Source organism: Prionailurus bengalensis, chromosome B1 (genome assembly GCF_016509475.1).
Source record: "Prionailurus bengalensis isolate Pbe53 chromosome B1, Fcat_Pben_1.1_paternal_pri, whole genome shotgun sequence".
NCBI lineage: Eukaryota > Metazoa > Chordata > Mammalia > Carnivora > Felidae > Prionailurus > Prionailurus bengalensis.
Window position 1 is genome coordinate 96,922,432 of NC_057344.1, and position 27,153 is coordinate 96,949,584.

The following is a 27,153-nucleotide window of genomic DNA, read 5'->3' on the forward strand; positions in this document are numbered from 1 at the left end:
TAACCTTACACCTAAAGGAGCTAAAAAAGGAACAGCAAATAAAGCCTAAAGTCAGCAGAAGGGAAATAAAAAAAATACAGAACAGATAAATAAAACTAAGAGCTGGTTCTTTGAAAGAATAAACAACACTGATGAACCTCTAGCCAGATTTACCAAAAAGAAAAGAGAAAGGAACCAAACAGATAAAATCACAAATGAAAAAGGGGAGATCAGAACCAACACCACAGAAATGTAAACAATTATGAGAATATTATGAAAAACTATATGCCAACAAACTGGGCAATCTGGAGGAAATGGGCAAGTTTCTAGAAACATACAAACTACAAAAACTGAAACAGGAAGAAATAGAAAATTTGAACAGACCCATAATCAACAAAGAAATTGAATTAGTAATAAAAAAACCTCCTAACAAACAAAAGCCAGGGCCAGATGGCTTTCCAAGGAAATTCTCACCAGATATTTAAAGAACAGTTAATATCTCTTCTTCTCAAACTGTTACAAAAAATAGAAATGGAAGGAAAGCTTCCGAACTCATTCTATGAAGCCAGCATTTCCTTGATTCCAAAACCAAAGACCTCACTAAAAAGGAGAAATACAGACCAATATCCCTGATGAACATGCATGAAAAAATTCTCAACAAGATAGGAGCAAATCAAATTCAACAGTACATTAAAAGAATTATTCACCATGATCAGTGGGATTTATTCCTGGGCTGCAAGTGCAGTTCAATGTTCACAAATCAATCAACATGATACATCACATTAATAAAAGAAAGGATAAGAACCATATGATCCTCTCAATAAATACAGAAAAGGCATTTGACAAAGGATAGCATCTATTCTTGATAAAACCCTCAACAAAGTAGGGATAGAGGGAACATATCACAACATCATAAAGGCCATTATGAAAGACCCACAGCTAATATCCTCCTCAATGGGAAAAAAACTGAAAACTTTTCCTCTATAGTCAGAAACAAGACAGGGATGTCCACTCTCACCATTGTTATTTAACATAGTACTGGAAGTCTTAGCCTCAGCAATCAGACAAGAAAAAGAAATAAAGCCTCCAAATGGCAAAGAAGAAGTCAAACTTTCACTATTTGCAGATGACATGACACTCTATGTAGAAAACCTGAAAGACTCCAAAAAATTGCTGGAACTAATACACGAATTCAGTAAAGTCACAGGATATAAAATCAATGTGCAGAAATCTGTTGCATTTCTATACACCAATAATGAAGCAACAAGAACCTAGAATTCAATCAAAATTTATGAGACAGACACAACAAGATATCAAACAGAATGAGACTTACAGATGACTGCTGGCATGATCACACAATGAACTTTAAAATAACTATGAGGGGCGCCTGGGTGGCGCAGTCGGTTAAGCGCCCGACTTCAGCCAGGTCACGATCTCGCCGCCCGTGAGTTCGAGCCCCGCGTCAGGCTCTGGGCTGATGGCTCAGAGCCTGGAGCCTGTTTCCGATTCTGTGTCTCCCTCTCTCTCTGCCCCTCCCCCGTTCATGCTCTGTCTCTCTCTGTCCCAAAAATAAATAAACGTTGAAAAAAAAAAAATTTTTAAATAAAATAACTATGATTAGGGACACCTGGCTAGCTCAGTCAGTTAAGCATCAACTTTGACACAGGTCATGACTTCATGGTTGGTGAGTTTGAGCCCTACTTTGGGTTCTCTGCTGTCAGTGCAGAGCCCACTTCAGATCCTTTGTCTTCCTCTCTCTCTGCCCCTCCCCCCACTCATGCACGCTCTCTCTCTCTCACTCAAAAATAAACACTTAAAAAAATAATAACTATGATTAGATTAATATGTTGAAGGATTTCATGGAAAAGGAAAACATGCGTGATAGAATTTCAGCAAGAAAACTATTATTAAGATATCAAATGGTAACGTAACATATACGAAGCACAGTATCAGAAACAGAATTCCCATAATGAGTTTGTCCAGAAACTGGACACAGCTGAAGAAAGGATTAGTAAACTTGAACACAGGTCAATCAAAATTATCCAACACGAATTATAAAGAGAAAAAGAGTAGAATAAAAGATCAGATCAACTAAGAGCTGTGAGACACTAGTAAATGGTCTAATGTACATGTAATTGGAATCCCAGAAGGGGAACAAACAACAAGAACACAAGGCAAAAAATATTTGAAGAGCTAAGAGATGAAAATTTTCCTAACCAAACAAAAGACAACAAACAATAAATCCACTATTTCAGAGAACCACAAGGAGGATAAATACTTTGTATTTCACACACATTTATATACATATATCCATATCCATACCTAGATCCATCAAAGAATTTTATACTCAATAAGAGTATCTTTCAAAATAGAAAAAAAAACTTTTCCTAATAATCAAAAGTTGACAGAATTCATTGCTCATAGACCTGTACAACAAGAAATGTTTAAGAAATGAAGAGAATTACAAAGGGTAAAAATGCGAGCAAATATTTCAAAAATTTCTCATGTTACTTGTTTAAAAGATACTGCCTAAAGGAAAGCAATAACAAGGCATAACAAAGGATGAGAGGAAATGGAACTTTATGGTACTGAGATTCTTATGCTATACATGTAGTGGTATGATATTATTTGAAAGTAGACTAGGTTAAAATGTATATTATGAACTACAGATGACCAGTAAAAAATAAGAGATATAAGTAAAAAGCTAATGGTAGAGATAAAATAGAATTATTGTTAAAACTCAACTGATCCAAAAGATAGAAGGAAAAAGAACAGATGAGACAAATAGAATATAAGATGGTAGATTTAAATCTAACCACATCCATAATTACATTAATGTAGATGATCTAAAGATATGAATGCTCATAGCAGGTGAGGCTACAGTGTAGGAGGCAGGGAGTGCAGGAAGTATAAGGGAACTCTCAGTATCTTCTAGTCAATTTTTGCTGTGAACCTGAAACTACTCTAAAAAATAGGTCAGTTGAAAAAAATTCACACTCATTATTGTAAATATTTGTCTGTCAATCCCTGAATTAAGCTCCAGAAAGGTAGGGACTGTATTTATCTTGTTCCCTGCTGTATACCCAGTGCCTAGAAAAATGCCCAACACATTGTTAAGTCCCTACTTTCCTGATACATTTTATTTGTGGGAGAAGGTCGAGTGGTGCCTGGGAATGAATAAATCAATATATAGATGAATTATTAATAACAAAAGATATAATGTAATAAAAATGGACTGTAAGAAACACATTCCTAACTAAATCTTCCATTAAATGTTCTAACTAAACTAAATGTTATTGATTAAACATCTTTCAACATTATCTGTTGATCTCTAATTATACTGCTCCAATAAAAAAAATACCCTGGAAAAAAAAACCCTCAAAATCGCTGAAAACACAAAAACAACCCTAAGTACACGATAGGAGTGCAAAAAACACATATACATTTTATCTTTTAAGGACAATATATCTAATGAGAACAAAATGTAGAAGTACCAACTAAATATCACTGGAAAGACAAAGGTGGATATTTTCAGATTATGAGAAAGGTATTTTCAGATTTTCTTTGAATGAAACTATTTAATCCTTTCTTTCTAGTAACCAGTCAAAACAAGTTTTCCTAAAGCTAAGTTTTCATTTAGCAATTCATTCAGATAATTATTCTGAAAACATCTATTTAAACACAAAATGGGTGTACAAGAAACACAAAGCACTTAGCAGTAAATCACCTCTGCATCCACTCTACAGGACAAAACATGCCTCATTATGTTGTACAACTGGCACTATAAAAGGTTTACTCTGTTATCTCTTTTGAAGTAAATAATAGTCTTTTTAAAAAATTAAAGCTAAAAGAAAAACCACTTACTACTAACAATCAGCTAATCTATTTCCTTCAAAAAGGAAAAATTTCAAAATAATAGTGTTTTATTTCCATATTCTTAATATATTCTTAATATAGTTTGAGTAGATAGGTTAGCATATTAATTCACTAAGAACCTACTATGCCACTGAGAATCTGGAATCTTTCATAAACCTAAATATTTGTTTATCTAGGAGTATACATTTATGGAAACCAGTTTAAATGGAAAAAAAGTAACTATCCTCCTCAATTTTTCCTTACCGTACTTACTGGAAAATTATCCCACTTAATTCCCCCTCCTTTGGCTTCTTTTTAAAAACTATTTTCATTGTTCTCTAATTTGCTAACATATTAACTTTTAAATATTCCAAAGGTCTAATTAGTAACTGTTTTCATAAACTTAAAATAAAAAACAAAGCAATGTTTGACAAATATAGTACCTGACAGAGGATGTTCTTGGTCCATGATCTCTGGAATCCATTACCCAACCAACATGACACTCTAGAGGGGGATTTGTACTATGCCTTGTTTTTCTCTTTCTTGGACTCTAAAGAAAAAGAAGTCAAACATTGCAATGATTTGAGTAGTGTGAACTTCACAAGTAAATTAAAACCCTCTGACTATAAACTAGCTCAAACATTTGCATACTGTGGATGACACATTATGAAATCACATGAAGTCACAAAACTCAAACATCTCACATACAAGTTACAAAACTTAAAAGGTCTTTTGCCTGGTTTCAACACAAGGATTAAAGGAAATACAACTTAGTATGATTCTTCATTATACCTTCTGATCAACTTTAATTACACCACCAAATTGGAAAGAAGTTATTCCTTAACCTGAGAAAACATCAATCACTATGGTGAAATATCATTTTTAAATCAATTTTTACAATCTAAATCATATATTTTAAAAAATGTGATAGAAACTAAAAGATGTTAAAGGATACAAAATGCAGGCTTTATATTCCTGGTTGTTTTGTGTACCTTTACATCAATAGCTTTTGGTTCTTTAACAACAGGATAAAATCTTGGTGTTTTGTTTGGATCTTGTAACCTGGGTGTTCGAGGTGTTTTAGGTGACCTTGCAGGATAAACTCTAGGAGATTCTGGAACTGCTGTGGGCAATGAAAGGGCCATTGTTGTTGAAGATATTTCTGAAACATCAAACAGCTTCTGAGCTAATTCATCACTCAAATCTGCAAAATAAAAATCTTGTTAAAAGTTACTTAGATGATAAGAAAATATTTTACTTGAGAGCAAGGGTAATTCTGAAATTTTCTACTCTCAAAAGATTTTTTCCTCAGAAACGTTTCAAATATATAAGAATGAAAAATAAACACTTGTCTGTACATCACCTAGCCTTACCAAGTTTTAATTTTGCTATATCTGTTTGACTTTTTTAAAAAGAAAAGTAAGCAGAAGCCCACTGTATAACCTTCCCCAATCCCATTTTGCTTTTCCTCATCAGAGACAACCAGGCTCTTGAATTTGGTACTTTTATCTATAATTATATACATATATGTAATACCATTATTTGCATAATTAGCTTTACATAAGTGACATCATACTGTATGTATCATTTTGCAAGTTTTTGCAGTCATATCTTGTTTGACACTTGATTATTCAAGTTCTACTCATATAGCTTTGGTTTATTCATTTTCACTGCAGAATATTATGCTGTTATACAAATATATCAAAATTTATACATTCTCCTGAAGATGCACATTTATGTTGTTTCCAGATTTTTGGTATAATCAACGATGCTACAGTGAACATTGTTAAATATTTCTCTCTGTATAGGTGTGAGCATGTCTCTAGGGTTTATATGTGAAAGAGAAATGTTGACTAAAATGGCACATGCATCTTTATTTTGAGAGAGAGAGAGAGATGGAAGGAGGGAGGAAGAGAGAGAGAAAGAGAGAGAGAGAAAGGGAGGGAAGGACAGAGAAAGAGAGAGGGACAGACAGAATCCCAAGCAGGCTCCATGCCATCTGCATGGAGCCCAAGGTGGGGCTCAATCTCATGAACTGTGAGATCATGACCTGAGCCAAAATCAAGAGTAGGAGGCTTAGGGGCACTTGTACCCCAATGTTTATAGCAGCACTTTCAACAATAGCCAAATTGTGGAAAGAGCCTAAATGTCCATCAACTGATGAATTGATAAATTGTGGTTTATATACTCAATGAAATACTACTTGGTAATGAGAAAGAATGAAATATGGCCTTTTGTAGCAATGTGGATGGAACTGGAGAGTGTTATGCTAAGTGAAATAAGTCATACAGAGAAAGACAGATACCATATGTTTTCACTCTTATGTGGATCCTGAGAAACTTAACAGAAGACCATGGGGGAGGGGAAGGGAAAAAAAAGGGAGGGAGCCAAACCATAAGAAACTTAAAAACTGAGAATAAACTGAGGGGTGATTGGGGGTGGAGGGAGGGGAAAGTGGGTGATGGGCACCTGTTGGGATGAGCACTGGGTGTTGTACGGAAACCAATTTGACAATAAATTTCGTATTAAGAGAAAAAAAAAAGACTAGGAGGCTTAACTGACTAAGCCACCCAGGCATCCTGGCACATGCATCTTCTGATTTACTAAGTGCTGATTGCCAAAGTGCTTTCTATAATGGTTTCACCAATTTATACTCCCACCAGTAGCATGAAAAAGTCTCAGCAATTTAATATACTCATCAAGACTGGTTTCGTTTAGACGTTTAAATATTTTTCCATCTCATGATATTTGAATGGTATTTGTATTTGGGGTTTTTTGTATGTGTGTGTGTGTGTGTGTGTGTGTGTTTAATTTCAAGTTTTTATTTAAAATCTAGTTAGTTAACATATATGGTAATATTGGTTACAGATGTAGAATTTAGTGATTCACTTCCATATAACATCCAGTGCTCATTACAAGTTGTACTCCTTAATATTCCATCATGCATTTAGCCCATCCCTCACCCACCTCCTTCCATCAACCCTTAGTTTGTTGTCTATAGTTAAGAGTTTCTTATGCTTTGCTTCCCTATTTTTCCCCTCTTCCTCTATGTTTATTACTGGTGAGGTTGAGCATATTTTCATATATATAGCCATCATTCACATTTCCCCTATCATGAGTTTACCACCATATCCTCAGACCATATTTCTATTGGGTTGTTTTACTTATTAATTAGTTTGTGGAAATATTATGGTAAGATACTAATAGTAAGCAAGTAGAATGTAGACTCTGTTTCTGTATGGTTTTTCTTCAGACTTACCAACTTCTTTTGATTCATACAATGGATTTTTGTTTATCATTCAACAAATATTACCAAGTACCTGCTATATGCCAAGCACTATTCTAGAAACAAGGTTGTAAACTCAAAAGTGAACTTAACCACTCTATTACCTAATTTCCCCATTTCTTCTCCCAATCTGTTATCAGAATGATATAATGATATAATAATGATATTCGGCGGGGGGGGGAGGGGGTGTGCAAATTAGGTCATTTCATGTCTCTACTTAAAATCCCCAGTGTTTCCCTTTTGCCTCTGGGAGAAGTCTAGTCTCTTTATCATGGCATATGAGACTTGACTGATTTTGACTTATCTATTGTCTTTCTCCACTTCAATTTTAGTGCCCCAGATAGGAACCTACTTGTTTCTATTTTCTTGCTTCTTACCTTTTCATATGCTTTTTCCTCTGTCTGAAAGTCCCTTTCCCTTATCTTTTTACACCAAATTGAATGCATATCCTTCCTTTAATACCCAGCACAGATGTTACTTTCCCTAGGAATCTAAAGCACTTCTTGAATTTCTGCCAATAAAAATAATTCTCTTTTTTTTTTTTGGTGCCACCTTTACATTTCATCCATTTATTGTTTGATTTATTAAATTAAAATTTATTTTCTTATATATTATCTGATCAGATGCTAAGAACAAGTCCCAGTGCATTCCTAAAAGCAAGGTCCATAATCTAATATTTGTATACCAGTGCCTAAAACAGTGCTAGGAAAAAAATATATACCCAGCAAATGACCAATAAATTTAACTGAATTGTGTTAATACATATTTTCCTTAGACCAAAAAGATAATGCAATCTCAAGGATAAAACTATGATTATACACTGAAAAATATGTTAAATCCAGCACCTCTGTAAAAGAAATATTTTAAAAAGATCTAGGAACATTAACAGTAAGCTTCCTAGCATCCAGATTATGGTCTCCAAATTCCATTTCCATTTCCCACTGATCTGGTCCTCTACAAGGAATAGAGTCTGTACCATAAAGTATAATATAAGCCTGGGAAATCTTGAGTCAGAAAGCAATGAAATTAAAAAAGAAAAAAAACTAGAATAGGTCATAAGGACACAGTAGCAAATTTCAGTGGCCCCACCAGTCAAAAATGAAGTACTTTGACCACTAAAAACAATGATTGAAACTGACTAAACATTTCAAATAAATAAGCTCTACAAGTTCAAAATGGTGCCTTAACATTTAATCACGTTTGCAGGTTGCTAGGGCACCAAACTCATTATTCTAAAAACTAACCAAATGCAAAGAAAGAAACAAGCATTTATCCTTTCTTTCCTGGAAAAATTGAATTTCAAAGTATTCAAAGAGTTGATAAAAGAATATTCTTCTTTATAGAATTCTAGGTATGGAACACAGGAATGAGAGAACTAGATGACTATTTGTAACTCTAATGAAATAGAGGATGTAGGGAATATTCATCAATGACTCTTAAAACCATTTTGTAAAATGTTGAAGGGAGATTCAGCACCAAAGACATGATCCCTGAAAGGAAGAACTGATAAGCTAGACATCACTGAAATGAAAAAAACATCTGCCCTCCAAATGACACTGTCAAGATAATGAGAAGACAAGTCACAGATCAGAAGAAAATATTTGCAAAAGACACATCTGATAAAGGACCGTTATCCAAAGTATATAAAGAACTCCAAAAACTCAAAAATAAGAAAACAAACAAACCAATTAAAAAATATGAACGGATACATTAATGAAGATATATACGGCAAATAAGCACAGGTAAAGATATTACACATCATGTCATCAGGGAAATGTAAATAGAAATCAAATACCATGACAACCCATGAGAATGGCCAAAGTCCAGAACACTGGCAACACCAAATGCTAGCAAGGATATGGAGCAACAGGATCTCTCATTCATTGGTGGTGGGAATACAAAATGATACAGACACTCTGGAAGACAGTTTGGCAGCTTCATACAAAAGTAAACATATTCTTCCCATATGATCTAGCAATCACTCTCCTTGGTATATACTCAAAGGAGCTGAAAATTTATGTCCACACAAAAACTTGCACATGGATGTTTATTGTAGCTTTACTCATAATTGCCAAAGCTTGAAACCAATGAAGATGTCCTTCAGTAGATGAAGGGATAAACTATGGTATATCCAGATAATGGAATATTATGCAGTGCTAAAAACATATGAGCTATCAAGTCAAGAAAAGACATGGAGGAAATTTAAATGCATATTATTGAGAGAAGCCAATGTGAAAAGCCTATATACTATAGGATTCCAACTATTCAAAATTCGAAGCAGGAAAACTATGGAGACAGTTGAAAGATCAATGGTCACCAGAGGTTGGAGATATGGTGGGGGAAGCGTGAATAAGTAAAACACAGAGGATTTTTACTCTGTAGGATACTATAGTGATGGATACATGTCATTATACGTGTGTTAAAACCCACAGAACGTACAACACCAAGAGTGAAACCTAATGTAACGGGTAATTACGATGTGTTGGTGTAGGTTCAACTGTAGGTACAATTGTAACAAAGGTACCACTCTGATGTGGTATGCTGCTGTGAGGAAGCAGCATCCTTCCCCAGACTGGCAATGGTTATGTAAGCTGGGGACAGGGAGTAAATGAGAAATCTCTGTATCTTACTCTTAATTTTACTGTGACCCTAAAAGTGTTCTAAAAAAAAGTCTTTAGAAAAAAATGTTGAAGAGAAACTTTATGATGAATGGACAAGGCCAATAACATCTAAACCCAATAATCAATCACAGCAGCAGTAAAAGACAGCCTAAAAGACAATATGATGTAATTGGAAGTAAATGGCTCCTCTAAGAAACAGTCTTGTCACCACAGAAATAAAAATGCGAATATACTAAATCTTCTACATCTAAATACTAGTTCATAAGGAATAGAAACAATAAGGAATGTACTGACTGACACCAAGACATAATCAGGTAAATCTGGATTATAAGAAATCTTATGACAAATTAACCAGTTTCTTCAACAAGTCTTTGGTATGGAAAAACAAGAGAAGAGGAATGCTTATAGATTAAGAGAAACTTGGGGCGCCTGGGTGGCTCAGTCGGTTAAGCCTCCGACTTTGGCTCAGGTCATGATCTCGCAGTCTGTGAGTTCGAGCCCTGCATCAGGCTCTGTGCTGACAGCTCAGAGCCTGGAGCCTGCTTTGGATTCTGTGTCTCCCCCTCTCTCTGCCCCTCCCCTGCTCATGCTCTGTCTCTGTCAATGATAAATAAACTTTAAAAAAAAAAAAGATTAAGAGTAACTTAATTGTCCTATCGCTCAAATGCAATTATGTACTTTTTTTGGTCCTGATTCAAACAACCAGTTTGAAAAAGATATATATCAGATATCAGGGAAAACCAAACACAAACTGTGTAGCAGATGATATTAAAGAATTACTGTCAGTTTATGTGAAATAATGGTATCATGAAAATTTATATATATACATATATATATGTTTGTGATGTAGAATAGCATATTTACAGAAGATATTAATTTGAATGAAATGAGATTCAACATGAAATGCCAGAAACAGATGGGGAACATACAGATGAGAAAGGAATGTCAAACTATTAACAATTGTTGAAATTAGGCAGGATAATTACACAGGGATTCATTAAACAGCTCTATTTTTTATTTTATCTGAACATTTCCATATTAAAAATTAAGTTTCATTTCAGTTTTATGTTTATTTTATTCCAAATTTAATTACATGTAAATTTTACCCACCAATAAGAGCAGATATATCAATTTTGTGAAGACAAAGACGAATATTTTGTTATCTCAAAAGAACCATTTTATAAAATTTTTATAGCAGATACCAATTTATAATATTTTGAGATAAAATTATGAAAATATGGTTAAGATAACTACAAGTACATAAAATATTTATAGTGGATATAAAAATTTTATTACTAGAAATATAACTAATTACAGAATAAGAATATATTAAAGTTGGCTTTTTATCAACTACAAGCCTAGGATGCTATATGAATATCATCTGGATATTTAACTTCTTAATCAAAATAATGGGACATCCTTGTACAAGAATGTTCAAAGTAGCATTTTTCATCACAGCAATATCTGGAAAAAATAAACACATCAACTGTCGAATGGATAAGCAAAATATAGTAAGTCCATACTATAAAATATGACTTAACAATAAAAAGAAACAAAGTACCAATATAAGCAACAACATGGGTTAACCTCAAATATATTGTATTAGTTGAAAAAGCCAGACACATGACTATATGTCATATAGTTTAATTTATATGAAATTTCTAGGAAGTACAAAAACATACAGATAAAAAGCAGATCACTGGTTACCTCAGACTGAAGTGGAGTGTTGAAACTGACTGCAAATGATCATGAGGGAACTTTCTAGTGTGATGGAACTGTTCTAAAACTGAATTGTGGTGCTACTGTGTAACTATACAAAGTCATCTGAACTCATGAAATAATACACAAATGGGTTAATTTTATGCTATACAAAAGACCAGGCTATTTGCTCTTCAGGGAACCCCAACTGTGACTGTCTGTCATACAATTTCTGCTAAAAGTTTATCAAAGAAGACCGAAAACACAAAAGAGTAGGCTGAAGTCCTCTTCAGGGAGGAGGACTTCAGGGAGGACTACGGAGAGAGGGCACAGGTGAGTAAGGAGCAGAGAGGGAGAGAGAATCCCACAAGGGGCAGAGAGAGAAAAGAGAGGAGGGGGGAGGGAGAGAGAGAGAGAAGCTGGGCTCACCCGAAGTGGGGCTCATGTTCACCCAAAGTGGGGCTTGAGCTCACCCGAAGTGGGACTTGTGCTCACAGGATGTGGGATTTGAACTCACAAATTGTGAGGTCATGACCTGAGACAATGTGAGATATTTAACTGACTGAGCCACCCAGGCGCCCAAGAAAGTATTTCTGACAGAAGGAAATGACCTAAGAAGGAAACCTGGAACATCACAGAAGAAGAGCAAAGAGAACAGTAAGAATCTTGATATACATATTCTTTCAAATTCTATAAAACATACTTGATAGTTAAAAGTAAAAAATATATAACTTTGATGCGGTTTTCAATGAGTGAAGATAATAATATGACTATAGCACAAAGAAACCCATTGAAAACAATGTGGATGGAACTAGAGGGTATTATGCTAAGTGAAATTAGAGAAAGACAAATATCATATGACTTCACTCATATGTGGAATTTAAAATGAAAAACAGATGAACATAAGGGAAGGGAAGTAAAACTAATATAAAAACAGGGAGGGGGACAAAACATAAGAGACTCTCAAATACAGAGAACTGAGGGTTGTTGGAGGGGTTTTGAGTGGGGGGATAGGCTAAATGGGCAAGGGGCATTAAGGAGGACACTTGTTGGAATGAACACTGGGTGTTATAGGGGATGAATCACTGGAATCTACTCCTGAAATCATTATTGCTGCTAACTAACCTGGATGTAAATTAAAAAAAAAATGCTAGTCAGTATATCTTGAAGTTTAAAAGAAATAATTTATGTCAACCAAAAAACATGGTGGGTAGGGCAGTAATGTTAATTGAAAAATGTTTTCTAAAGCACTGGAATCAGCAAACAACAGAATTATAGTCAAAGAGTTTAGAAAAATGTCTAGATCATATATCAACTGATCCAATCCAGTAAGGAAACCATCTATAGTTCAAGATTTTAGATAGATGAATTAGAAAGCCATAATGCTTTCCTCCAAAATGTGTCTTGGTGTTATGGGTGGAACAGGTGATGGGGATTAAACAGTACACTTATCATGATGAGAACTGAGGAATGCATAGAATTGCTGAATCACTTATTGTACAATTGAAACTAATAGAACACTGTATGTTAACATACCAGAAGTGAAATTTAAACTTAAAAAAAAAAGGGGGGGGTGAATACCTCTTTTCCCCTCTTTTTCTTCTATTCAGGCCCTCAATGGATTGGATAATGCTTACTCACATTGCCAATTCAAATACTAATCTCATCCAGAAATAGCACCTCACTGATAAACCCAGAAATATTTAACCAAATATTTGGGCATCCTCTGATCCAACTGACACATAAAATAACATCACAAAGGATAATACACAAAAATCAATCATATTTCTATATAATAGCAATAAACAATTGGAATGTTAAGATTGTAAAGCACCATTTACAATAGGACCAAGCCATAAAATACTTAAGGATATGGCTAACAAAATATGCACGAAATACACCCAAAACCACAAAACAGTGAAGAACAAAAAATACTTAAGTGGAGAAGCATACCATATTCATGGATTAGAAGATTCAATATTGTTAAAACATTAGCTCTTCTCAGACTAATCTGTAGATTCAATGCAGTTCCAATCAAAATACCAGCAGCAACTTTTTACAGAAACCAGTAAGCTATCTCCATAATTTATATGAAAAAGCAAAGAAACTAGACTACCCAAAACAATTTCTTAAAAAGTTGTAAGACATATACTGATTTTAAGAGTACAGTTATCAAGTTGTGCTGGTGGCAAAGATATAAGCGTAGAGATAAGATGAACAGAAGACAGACTCCCAAATTAGATCTATATACATATAGTTAATTAGCTTTTGACAAAAATGAAAAGGCAATTCAATAGAGAAAGAATAGATTTTCCAACAAATGGTGCTGAAATTGTTTGGTATCCATATCCATACTTACATCATATGCCAAAAAGAAAAAAAATCAAAAGTCAAAATTGAATAGACATCTGAATTATATAAAAACTAAAAATATAAAGCTTCAAACATAAAAATCTTGTGACTTTAGACAAATTTAGACAAAGATTTCTTACACAGACACCAAAAGCACATTCATATAATTAAAAAAATGAAAAACTGCGCATCATTAAAAATAAGAACAACTGCTTTTCAAAAGGCACTCCTAAAAAAATGAAAAGATAAGCCCCAAATTGGGAGATGTGTGCAAATTACATATGTACTTGTAAAAAGGGACTTGGATCCACACTAGAGAACTCCCAAAGCTCTATAAGAAAACAACTGAATGTACAGTCCAATAAAAAATTAAAAACATAAATTAAAAAATAAAAAAAGCAACTCAAGAAACATCAAAAAATTTGAGTACATACTTCACATATATACTGATGGCAAATTAGTACATGAAAAGATGCTCAGGGCGCCTGGGTGGCGCAGTCGGTTGAGCGTCCGACTTCAGCCAGGTCACGATCTCGCGGTCCGTGAGTTCGAGCCCCGCGTTGGGCTCTGGGCTGATGGCTCAGAGCCTGGAGCCTGCTTCCGATTCTGTGTCTCCCTCTCTCTCTGCCCCTCCCCCGTTCATGCTCTGTCTCTCTCTGTCCCAAAAATAAATAAACGTTGAAAAATAAAATTAAAAAAAAAAGAAAAGATGCTCAACACTGTTAGTCACAATGAGATACTAACTACATATCTATAGGAATGACAAATTAAAACAACAACAACAACAAATTAACAATACCAAGTGCAAATGAGGATGTGGAGCAACTGGAACCATCATGGATTGTTGGTAGGAGTACAAAATGACAGAGCCATTTTGGAAAACAGGCATTTCTTAAACATACACTTACCATAAGACCCAGCAATCCTACTCCTAAGTATTTACCCAGGTGAAATGAAAACTTACATTCACATAAAAATTTGTAAGCAAATATGGATATCAGCTTTATTCATAATCACCAAAAATTAAAAAACAACCTATGTGTCCTTCAACTAACTGCTTACATCCAATGAAACAGAATACTACTTACTAATAAAAAGGAACAGCACACAAAAATATGAATTTCAACTGCATTATGCTAAATGAAAGACGCCAGACTCAAAAGGCTATATTCTATATGATTTTATTTATATATATTCTGGTAAAAGCTCAAATCTAGGGGTAGAAACTAGAAAATAGGCTGCCAAAAAAGCTAGGCATGGGGTTGACTACAAAGAGGCATGGGAGAATCTGTGGAGTGTAATGGAATTGTGCTTCAAGTAGATGGCATCTACTTAACTGTGTGCACCTGTCAAAATTCCCAAAACTGTACATACAAAGTGTGAAACTTGCTGAATATAAATTATACTTAATTTGTTAAAAAGGAAATAAAAAAGATAAATCTGGATCCTTGTAAGGTGGTCAGAATGAAAGAAGGGTGGCAGGATAGGAGCTATTAAAATTAACCAATGGGAATATGATGGTAGTTTTTACCAGGTGACAGAAGTAGAGAAGGTGAAAAGTGGTTAGGTTCTGCATATATTTTAAGGGGTAATGGATATAATCTGCCAATGAATAAGATACAGAGGTTTAATAAGAAAAATCAAGGATGACACCAAGATTTTTTTTTTTTACCTGTACCACTACAAAATGGAGTTAATATTTTTACCAAGATGTGGAAATCTGGAAAAAGTCCTTGGAAAAGGGTTGAAAATTCAGACCTGGGTAGGATTTTGGACATATGAAATTTGACATGTTTATAAAATATCCAAGTGAAACTCTTGACTACACAGTTGGATATTTATATGGACTATAGGATAGAGGTCTTATCTATACATACAAATTTGACACTCATTAGTATAATTGATGCTATTTAAAACCATGGGACTAAATACTGAGGAGTCATTGAGAATAAGAAAGAAATGTGAAGACTGAGCCCTAAATAACCCAAAGCTTGGGGAAATGGGGAAGAACTAGCAAAAAGACTCCATGAAGTAAAAAAAAAAGCTAAGTAAATAGTACCGAGGAAGAAGAATGTGTTTCAAGACAGAACATAATTGATCCAATGTTGATGTTAGGTAAGATGAGGATTGATTTGATTCCTCTTTAACATGGAGAGATCTGGAGGCACTATCAAAAGCTGATTTAGTGTATGAGGAGCAGAAGGCTGTTTAGATCAGGTATATGGGATAAACAGGAAGATAATTATTGAAGACAGTAAAAACAAACACCTTTCTTATACCTTAAATTCTATTTTATAGTGGCAATACCGGGTCTTTTATTAATATCATTATTTTACAGCATTTCCCACCCTTTAAACCTTTCAAGCTTTCCATATACTCTACTCAGGATAAAGCTGAATTTTCTTTAAATCCATCCATAATTATTTTTCTTTAAAAAAATTTTTCCCCAATATTTATTTTTGAGACAGAGAGAAAGAGACAGAGAGAGAGAGAGAGACAGAGAGAGAGAGAGAAACCGAGTGTAAGTGGGGGAGGGGCAGACAGCGAGGGAGACACAGAATCCAGAGCAGGCTCCAGGCTCTGAGCTATCAGCACAGAGCCTGATGCAGGGCTCGAACCCACGAACTGCGAGATCATGACCTGAGCTGAAGTCGGATGCTCAACCGACTGAGCCACCCGGGTGCCCTATAATTATTTTTCAAACTGAAAGTTAACCTATTCAACTTTTTTTTTAAATCATAGCAATACTGGGTTGATTCTATCTTCTTAATTTTGGCTAAATTTTATTTTTTGTTCCTATTCTTTAAAATTGGAAGTTATGGCACCATAGTATATATATATTTTAAAACAGAGATAATTTATAAACTGAGAACAAGAAATTAAGTATGGAAAAATTCTAGTTTTCCAAGAACACTGTATTCAAAAAAACCTTTGTGTAAATATCTGAGATTTAAAGTGTTTACTCACTTATAACCTAGGAAGGCAAAGTTTTAAAGAAACAAGAGTTGATACCCACACACCCACCAACCAGATCAACACATACTCCAAATGTAGGCAAGCCTATGTGCAGACCTTCCAAATGGGATTCTCCCCTTCTCTCAGGAGCAAACCACTATAATAAATTTTTGTATTAACAATTCCTCTTGCTATTCATAGATTCTTTGTGCTATGCATGTACCCATGAATTTTGTATTTTATATGATATTAGATTGAGTGAACTCCTTTGTGACTAGCTTATTTTATATACTATTTCTAAGATTAACCATTTTGTCACATGTAGCTTTAGTTCTTTCATTTTCCACTGCTGTATATATTTCATCTCTATGAATATATCACATCTTATAATCTACCAGAAATGGGTATTTTCATTTGTATTTTTTCTATTATGGACAATGTTACTATAAATGTTCTTTCAGTAAACATCTGCAAGAATCTCTCTTGAAGTGAAACTGTTGGCATATAATATGGTATATCACTGTGGTTTTAATTGGCAAATCTCAACAAAGAAAAGAGGAGAGCATCTTTATTTTATTTTATTTTATTATTATTTATTTTTTTAATATAAAACTTATTGTCAAATTGGTTTCCATACAACACCCAGTGCTCATCCCAACAGGTGCCCTCCTCAATACCCATCACCCACCCACCCCTCCCTCCCACCCCCCATAAACCCTCAGCTTGTTCTCAGTTTTTAGGAGTCTCTTATGTTTTGGCTCCCTCCCTAACCATTTTTTTTCCTTCCCCTCCCCCATGGTTTTCTGCTAAGTTTCTCAGGATCTACATAGGAGTGAAAACATATGGAATCTGTCCTTCTCTGTATGACTTATTTCACTTAGCATAACACTCTCCAGTTCCATCCAAGTTGCTACAAAAGGCCATATTTCATTCTTTCTCATTGCCACATAGTATTCCATTGAGTATATAAACCACAATTTATCAATTCATCAGTTGATGGACATTTAGGCTCTTTCCATAATTTAGCTATTGTTGAGAGAATCTTTTCATATTTACTGACTATTTCATTTTCCTCTATATGAATTTTCACTTAATGTTTCTTTTACTAATTTTATACTTATGTTAACCTTTTTTCATGTTTCATGAAACATGTTCACATTCCACATACTTAATGAAATACTGTAAGAACTTAAATTTTTTTAAGTATGAAGTTTTTTAAGGATAATGTATAAAGTAATATTATTTTAAAATATTCCACATATATACAATATTAGTGGAATACTGTAAGAACTTAAATTTTTTTCAGTATAAACTTTTTAAGTGTAAAGTAATATTATTATTCTAAAACTTTTATCAAAGGATAGACAAATACATAAATAATTCTGCTACTGTGGTTAGGAACAATTTTTTTTCACGTAAGTAAAAAGTGTACAAATACAAAATCAAATCAAAACCTTTTAATTAAAACAAATTTAATTTAAAACAAATTAGAATTAAAACTTTTAATCCTAAAGTTGAACAGAAAATGTCAACACGAATTTATAATGTATTTTTCTTAAAAAAAAAATTCCAAGCTCTAGAAATAATAACCAACTCAGTAACAACTCAGGTACTGACAAAACTTATCATCATGCCAGCTGGCAAAGAAAGTTAGTGGTCCAACTCCACTATCACAGAAGAAAGCAACGAAAGGTGGATTTGGAGCTAAAAGCCAATAAACTGGTAAGTGGTAAAAGTATCAGTAAGAATAATTATAATAGAGTGAAACCTATCTAAATGCATTTATGAAGCCGTAATAATAATTTAAAAACAAAATTAAAAAAAGAAAAAACAAAACAAAGCTCATTGGTGACCAATGAAAAGATGTTAGGGAACCAGCTCATTATTTTGAAAAATAGAGAAGGGAAAAAATTGAGCATTTATTCTTTTTCCTGTAAGAACTCTATCTCAGGATAAATATAGAGATATATAGAGGTATAAAGAGAAAGGGGATTTCTCTTTATGGAAATATCCTATCTACCAAATTTAAGAAGCAATGATAAAAACAGGATCCTCACCATTTTTCAGCCCCCTGTGACATAAAAGCAATGATTATAAATGGCTAGTAAGGCCACAAAAAGAGAGACAACTGAACATTATGCACTCCTGACAGAAGTGTTCAATAATTACCTATGATATATTCCTGCAAAATTTTAAACCTCAATCTGATCAAGCCTCTGTATCAAAATAACAATTATAGAAAATTCAGGACCAGAAAACAGGTTGAATGAAACCATGGAGATGCAATGAACAAAATCCAGAATGTAAGAAATTCTACACAACAACCCAATTCCTTCAACAATAAGCTGCAAGGAAAAAAAAGTTACTATGAACCTATAGATTAAAAGAGACATATCAACCTTTGGAATGTTCAAACTTACATGGATACTGTTTAAAGTGATGAATGAGGAAATATAGACATTTGATATTAAGGAATTAATGTCAACTTTAGATGATAATGGAATATGCTATTTATGTGTTAAAAGAGAGAGTTCTTTTTAAGGACACATACATAAATATGTAGGAATGAAAAAAATATGAATAATTATTAGAAGTTTGCTTCAAAATAATCCAGTGCAAGTAAAGAGGATGAGTGGAGCTGAGATGAAACGAAATTAGATTTGAAATTAAGTAGCAAATGGGTACACGGGGGTTTCATTACATTATACAATTTGTTCTATTTTGGCATATAGTTGAAACTTCTCAAAAGTTTGTCTTTAACCTGCCTTCATGAAAGACTATAACAAAATCACTTAAACTTGCCTAAAAATGCCAGATTCAATTTATGTATCTCCCAAATGTATTTATATGGTCACACTAAGCTAAGGCTTTGGGACAAAAGAATGATGTTAGTATATTTTAAGGAATTAGAGAGTCAGTGAAAAGTTTTATTTCTAAAAGAGAAACATTCCCAATAATCTCAAACCAAATGAGACACAAAAAGAACAAACCAATTCTGCCCGCTTTTCAGTGTCTGAGTTTGAGCAGGAACTGGTATCATAAATGATTCCTAGATCACCCTTGCAATTATCTGCCTGTCCACTAAGAGTAAGGTGGCATTTCAACTTTGTCAATTTACTATAAGGCTGTCTTACCAAATTTATGATGTGTACTTTCAAGTCTCGAAAATCTTTTGAAATTCACCAAAGGATAAACAAAAGTTGAGTTTTAAAATTCTAGTCTTTATGAAATACCTACATTTTTTCCACAGATTAAAAAAAAAAGGAAAACTTTTGTAACAAATTAGAACTGCTTTAATACTATTCAGAAACTATTACACACAAAAGCAGATTTACATACCTTGCCTGGACTGTGAAGGTGCTACAGGAACTTCTTGGTTTGGCTCAAAAGGAAGTTCAGGTGTTAGGTTTTCAAACTGCTCTTTACTAATGAGATTTAGCTTCTTAAAGTTCTCAACTTCTTGCTGAAGTAGAATGGAGGAATCTAATTACTAAACTGGCTAATAGAGTAGCCAACAAACAATAATTGATACCAACCTCAAAAAATGAGTTTAACTACAACAGAATAAAAAAGATGTTCTAATAAAGAATCTAGCATTATACTTAATAACAATATTCAGAATCTAAGAGGCACAGAGAACCCAAAAATATTCTGAATATTTTATAATTAAAATACATTGTAAGAGCATACACTCTAATCATTCATTATTTGTTGAGCATTTATACACAAGACTGCTAGGGTATTAAAGAGATTACAAGTAATCTATGTTCCCTACCCTTAAGGAATTTACAAGTTAGATGGAAAGAAAGACATGTACACATAAAAACTAGTAATATTAGCAGCATATGAAAAATGATAATATTTGGTGTAAGAATTGAGATCATCAGAGAAGTATCACAGAAACGATGGGGAAGGAATGAGAATTTAGAGAAGGGGTAAAGCATTCTAAAGCAGGTAATGTGAGCAAAGAACTTGGAATAAGCACTCATTTATTAGAAAATAATTCAGTTACTGAGAAAATTTGTGTAGAATCAGCGACAAAAAGGCCTAATATGGAAATGGGAACAGGCTACTAGAAGACCTTTTATACCAGGCCAAGAAGTTTTCATTTCCTTTTCTGGTAATGGGAAACACATGATGAAAGAGAGATAGATGGCCCTGGAGGTTCATTTCCAAACCCCACTTAAAAGGTTAGCAGCAAGGAGGCTCAACGTTTTTTGAGCTTTGACAAAGGAAGAACAGGCTATCCCTGACCCTTGGGCTCCTGAAGCTTCCCCTTTCTAATAACGGTTACCATAGTCACTTAGATGTTCTCAGCCCTGCCCTATATATAGAGAGAGGACGGAGTGGAGGCCAGTGGAGGCCAGTAAGGTCATTTGGCCATGGTACATGAAGACCATTCATGCCTGGTCTAAGCTGTAAAATAAAAAAAGAGTTTGAGAGACTGCTTGCACTCTACTACGTTTTGTAAGTTTCCTCCAATTAAACCCTTTATCACATCTACATCACTCAACAAGATCCAAAGAGGGTTTTAGCAGGTAAAGAACATAAAACTGTCAGATGGACCAAACTAAATATCATCATTACAAAATAGTCATAGTACCTTGCTCTTAATAGCTAACCAATCTTTCCCTTTTGCCTTCAAACATGAATAGTTGTCAGTTCACACCACTCATTAGATCCTGCTAGTCTTTTAAACTAGGATCTTGTTTTCGTGAAAATGCTTTAAAGGATTGCCTCAGCTTTTGCCCTTATACCAATACTGCTTTCCCAAAAGTCTTCAATAAGCTCTTCAAGCTAATTCAGTCATTATTCCTCACTGTCCCCATCTTGCTACAGAGCTTACTACTTAAAAGAAAACATTTACTGTTATGATTATCATATGCCAGAGATGAATAATATAGTTCTATCCTGATGGGAACACAAGCAGTATGTTTCTGCTTTTAATTTTTTACACTAATTTATTAAAGCATCACACATACATTTATACATACACACACTAGAGAAGTGCATAAATCATAAGTATACATCTAAATGAGTAATCAAGAGTGAACAGACCTGTGTAACCACCATTCAGGTAAAGATATTGCTAGCATCCTAGAAGTAACTTTCATACCCCTTCCTATAACTACCCTCTTCCTCTCCCTGAAGACAAGCAATATGCTGATTTCAGTACTATAGATTCATTTTGCCTGTTTTTGAACTTTATAAAAATGGAATTATAATGTATGGTTTCTTTTACATAAAATTATGTTTATGAGATTCATTTATAGTTTGTAACTCTACAGCAGAGGTCAACAAACTACAGCCCCCAAAGGCCATATCTGTTTTTGTTAAGTTTCTTTGGAACACAACCACACCCATTTGCTTACATATTGCATGTCTGCTTCATTGCTACAACTGCAAAGTTAAGTGGTAGTTGGCACAACGTATAACCCATAAAGACTAAAATATTTTCTATATAGCTCTTCACACAAAAAATTTGCCTATCCCTGCTCTGTGGTATTCTATCATACGATCACACCATAATTTTAAAAAATCCATTCTACTGGGGCACCTGGGTGGCTCAGTTGGTTATGCGTCCAACTTCAGCTCGGGTCGTGATCTCATGGTTCGTGGGTTCAATCCCCCCATGGGGTTCCACACTGATAATATAGAGACTGTTTGGGATTCTCTTCCTCTCTCTCTGCCCCTCCCCAACTCACACTTTCTCCCTCTCAAAATAAATAAAATTTAAAAAAAATCAATTTTACTGTTGATGAACATTCAGTTCCTTTACAGATTATAGCCATTACAAATAATGTTACTAAAAATATGTTTTTACAAAACACTTCTTTTGGTGACAGAGACACATGTTTTATTGAATGTTTACTATGACTGGAATTGTTGAATAAGGTGGTATGCTTCAACTTTAGTAGAAAATGCCAAATACTTTTTCACAGTGCTTGTACCTATTTACATTACACTAGCGGTATATTGACCCTCCTATTGCTCTATAGCCTCATCAAACACTTGATATTGTCAGTTTAAAAATATGTAGCCATTCTAAAAAAGGACCCAATTATGGGTATACACAACACCTCAAGGGCATTATGATTAGAAAATATCAATCTCAGGGGCACCTGAGTGGCTGAGTCAGTTAAGCATCTGACTTCCGCTCAGGTCATGATCTTGCGGTTAGTGAGTTCGAGCCCCGCGTCGGGCTCTGCTGACAGCTCAGAGCCTGGAGCCTGCTTTGGATTCTGTGTATCTCTTTCTCTCTGCTCTTCCCCAGCTCATGCTCTCTCTCCCCTTCAAAAATAAATAAACTTAAAAAAAATTTTTTTAAATCAATCTCAAAAAGTCACGTGCTCTAGGATTCTATTTATAGACAATTCTCAAAATGACAAAATTATAGAGATGAAGAACAGATTAGTGGTTACTAGGGGTTAGGAATAGTGGAGTGAAGGCACATGAACACGAGTCTAATAGCACAAGGGAGATTTGTGTGGTGATAAAATAGTTGTCATGAATGTGATAGTAGTCACATGAGTCTACACATGATAAAATGACATAACACTATATACACACATTTGTAAGAAATGTCAATTTCCTGGTTTTAACGTTGTTCTTAAATTATGTAAGATATAAATTTTGGAGAGAACTGGTCCAGTACACTAGACCTCTCTGTACTATTTTTCCAACTTCCTATAAATCTGTATCTCAAAACAAAAATTCAAAAACCTTAAATATGTAGCCACGCTGCTAAATCTATGTGTAATCTCACTGTGGTCTTAATTTGCATCTATCTAATTACTATAATGCTAAAAACCCTTAATATATTTTATTTGGATAGCCTCTTTTGTGAGGTGACTGTTCAATTCTATTACTCATTTTTCTATATATTTCTTTCATTTATTGATTTTTAAGAGTTCTTTATAAAATGTTGTAAATGTTTTCTTTCACTCTGTGGAAAGAGGAACTTGCCTTTTCACTCTTTTATGGTGTCTTCTGGTGAAAAAAAGTTCTTTTTAATGTAGTATATTTTGTAAGTTATTTCCTTTTGTAATTTCCTGTTTAAGAAATCTTTCCCCTTTTTAAAGATGTTATATATCTTACCTTTATAATTTTTCATTTGATTATGAAATTAACATATCCTATTGTTAAAAAGTTTGGGAAGCATGAGGGAATAAAAACAAATAGCAAAGCACAAAACACAGAAATCTTTCCCTACTTAAATACCATATAGTATCTTATCTTCTAGAAATTTTATTATTTTGCCTTTCATATTTAGAATTGTAATATATCTAGAATTGATTCTTTGTGTATGGTACAAGGTCCATGTGCACTTGAAAAAAACATGTATTCTACAGATGTTGCTGCAGTATTTCACTTATGTCAATTAAGCAGTTTGTTAACTGCACTGTTTGCATTTTCTACAACCTGATATTTTTTTATCTTGCTACATCTTGCACCTTTCTTGACAAGAAAGGTGTTTCAAAATCTCCCACTGTGATTATAAATTTATCTTTTTGTACCTGTCAATTTTTGTCTTATGTATTTTGATGCTATGTTATTAGGTGCATACACACTTAGAACTATTGTATTTTCTGGGACAACTAAACTATTCATAGTTATGACCCCTTTTATATTGAAGTATTTTTTTTAGGTTTATTTGTTTTGAGAGAGAAAGAGAGCGTGAGCTGGGGAGGGGCAGAAAGCGAGAGGGAGATGGGGTGCCTGGATGGCTCAGTAGGTTAAGCATCCGATTTCAGCTCAGGTCATGATCTCACAGTTCGTGGGTTTGAGCCCCACATCAGGCTCTGTGCTAACAGCTCAGAGCCTGGAGCCTGCTTTGGATTCTGTGTCTCCCTCTCTCTCTTCCCCATCCCCACTCACACTCTGTTTCCCTCTCTCTCTCAAAAATAAACATTAAAAAAGAGAGAGAGAAAGAGAGAGGGAGAGAGAATCTCAAGCAGGCTCCGTGCCAATAACGACCCCCACAAACGGTAAGATCATGACCTGGGCAGAAATCAAGAGCCAGTCACCCAACCAACTGAGCCACCCAGGTGCCCCTAATACATCTTTTTGCCATAAAAATCCACTTAGACTTACACCAGCTTTGTTTAGTGTCAATATCTATTTAAATCCACAAACGTATTATTGCTCTTCATTCTTTTGTGTACCTTCAAGCTTCTTTCTAGAATCATTTTCAAAATCTTTTGACTATATCTCCTATGCCTAAAAAACTCCATTTAATATTTTCTTTAAAGCAGATCTGCTGAAAATAAACTCTCTTGGTTTTGATGTGTCTGAAATTATGTTACCTTCATTTTTTTCCCATTCTTTTAATGTTTTTTTATTTTTTTTAATTTTTGAGAGAGACAGAGCATGAGCAGGGTAGGGGCAGAGAGAGAGGGAGACACAGAATCCCAAGCAGGCTCCAGGCTCTGAGCTGTCAGCACAGAGCCTAACGTGGGGATTGAACTCATGAACCATGAGATCATGACCTGAGCCGAAGTCAGACGCTTTACCGACTGAGCCAGCTAGGTGCCCCGTGCTACCTTCATTTTTATTTATTTATTTATTTATTTTTAACGTTTATTTATTTTTGAGACAGAGAGAGACAGAGCATAAACGGGGGAGGGGCAGAGAGAGAGGGAGACACAGAATCGGAAGCAAGCTCCAGGCTCCGAGCCATCAGCCCAGAGCCTGACGCGGGGCTCGAACTCACGGACTGCGAGATCGTGACCTGAGCTGGTCAGGCGCCTAACCGACTGAGCCACCCAGGCGCCCCATTTTTAAACAGATTCACTGAGATATAGTTCATATACCACAAAATGTACTTATTTTAAGTGTACAATTCAATGATTTACCTTTATTCCTGAACATTAGTTCCCTTTTAGTATTGTGATTATATCATCCCATTATCTCCTGGATTCCGTTACTTCTGCTGAGTAGTTAGTTCTAAGTCTTATTTTTTAAAAACTGTAGCTTTTTAAGTAATCTTTTTTCTCTGGCTTTTGTTTTCAGCAGTTTTACAATGATGGCCTTCATGTGGTTTTCTTTAAATTTATATTCTTTGTTGAGTTCTTAGGACTTCTTAAATTATCCCTCATTAGTTTTGATAAAATGTCAACCATAATCTCTTCAATTATTATTTCTGCTTTCTCTTCTCTCCTCTGAGAAGCCAATAGAGTATATGTTAGACCTTTTGACTCTATCTCCTATGTCTTTTATACTCCTTTCTGTATTTTCCATCTTTTTGTTCGAGACTTCACTCTGGAGTCTTTTGACCTATCTTCTACTTTAGTAATTCTGAGTTTACCTCTACTGTTAAGCCAATTCACTGCACTCAGTTATTATATTCTTCATTACTGGAATGTCTATTTGTTTTTTTTTCTTTTTTTTAAATATTTGAGGTGGGGGCAGTGGGGGAGGGATAGAGAGACAGTGAGACACAGAATCCAAAGCAGGGTCCAGGCTCTGAGCTGTCAGCAGAGCGTGATGTGGGGCTGGAACTCACCAACTGCGAGATCATGACCTGAGCAGAAAGTTGGATGCTAAACCGAGCCACCCAGGCACCCCTCTACTTGGTTCTTTTTTTAAAGTTTCTAGTTCTCTGCTTAAATTCTCCATCTTTGGGTTTTTTTAAATAATATTAACAATAGCTAACTTAAGATCTGTCTGATAGTTAACTGAATCTTTATGGGTCTATTTTTTGTTGTTTCTTTTTTTTTTTTTCTATCACATCATCTTGTCTTCTTATATGCCTGATTTTTTTGAGAGGCAGACATTATTAAAAATCTGAGGTCTAGAATGCTATTTTCCTCCAGAAAGGATTTGTTTGCTTCAGTCAAATGGCTAGACACATCAGAATACTGGCTCAATAAAAGATTAAAATTATTAGAAGCTGATCCTACTGATAGCAGATCTTTTCCAGTTCACCCTAATTTCTGAAAAATAGCCCTTTAGAGTTCCCAAAGCCTAAAAGGTTTGTTGGAGGTCCCCCTCTGGTTTCTGAATTCCAATTTTTGTCACCCTAGTCCCACGAGTTGTGTGTGTGTATGTTTAATCTCTTTTCAGCTTCTCAGTTGCTTCTTCTGGAACTGACAGAGGACTCCAGGGAAATGCAGACCCTGATGGCAGTCTTCTTTAGATTTCCTTCTTCCAGATTTTGACCACACAATTCTTTTCTACACTGTTAGTTCTACTGTGCCTTCACAAAGATTTTTTTTAAAAAAACCAACTTTCCTAGTTCTCAGCAGGAAGACTCATGAACTACCCAATCTGCAACTAAATTTTTGTTTTTTTTACAAGTGTACACCTTGCCTTGCTCAAAAAGGGGATAAGAAATATTTATAAACAAATTTATTACATTTCAGTGTAAGAGTTAAAAATAGGCACATATGAGGCACAAAGGTAGAA

At 34.5% G+C, this 27,153-nt stretch overlaps 1 protein-coding gene across 8 annotated transcripts in view; it reads right to left on the minus strand.

Moving 5' to 3' along the window:
* The window catches only part of LARP1B (La ribonucleoprotein 1B), a 129,202-nt gene that overhangs the window by 22,027 nt on the left and 80,022 nt on the right, over window positions 1-27,153 (minus strand). For 5 of the 8 annotated variants that reach the window (XM_043568704.1, XM_043568663.1, XM_043568722.1 and 2 more), the window contains 3 exons: window positions 20,086-20,209; window positions 4,827-5,038; window positions 4,278-4,384 (listed from right to left, as the gene is read on the minus strand). In XM_043568704.1, the coding sequence (XP_043424639.1) occupies window positions 4,278-4,384; window positions 4,827-5,038; window positions 20,086-20,209 (443 nt within the window). The remainder of the gene's footprint in view (window positions 1-4,277; window positions 4,385-4,826; window positions 5,039-20,085; window positions 20,210-27,153) is intronic. The other 3 variants (XM_043568696.1, XM_043568689.1, XM_043568670.1) reach the window with 3 other exon arrangements.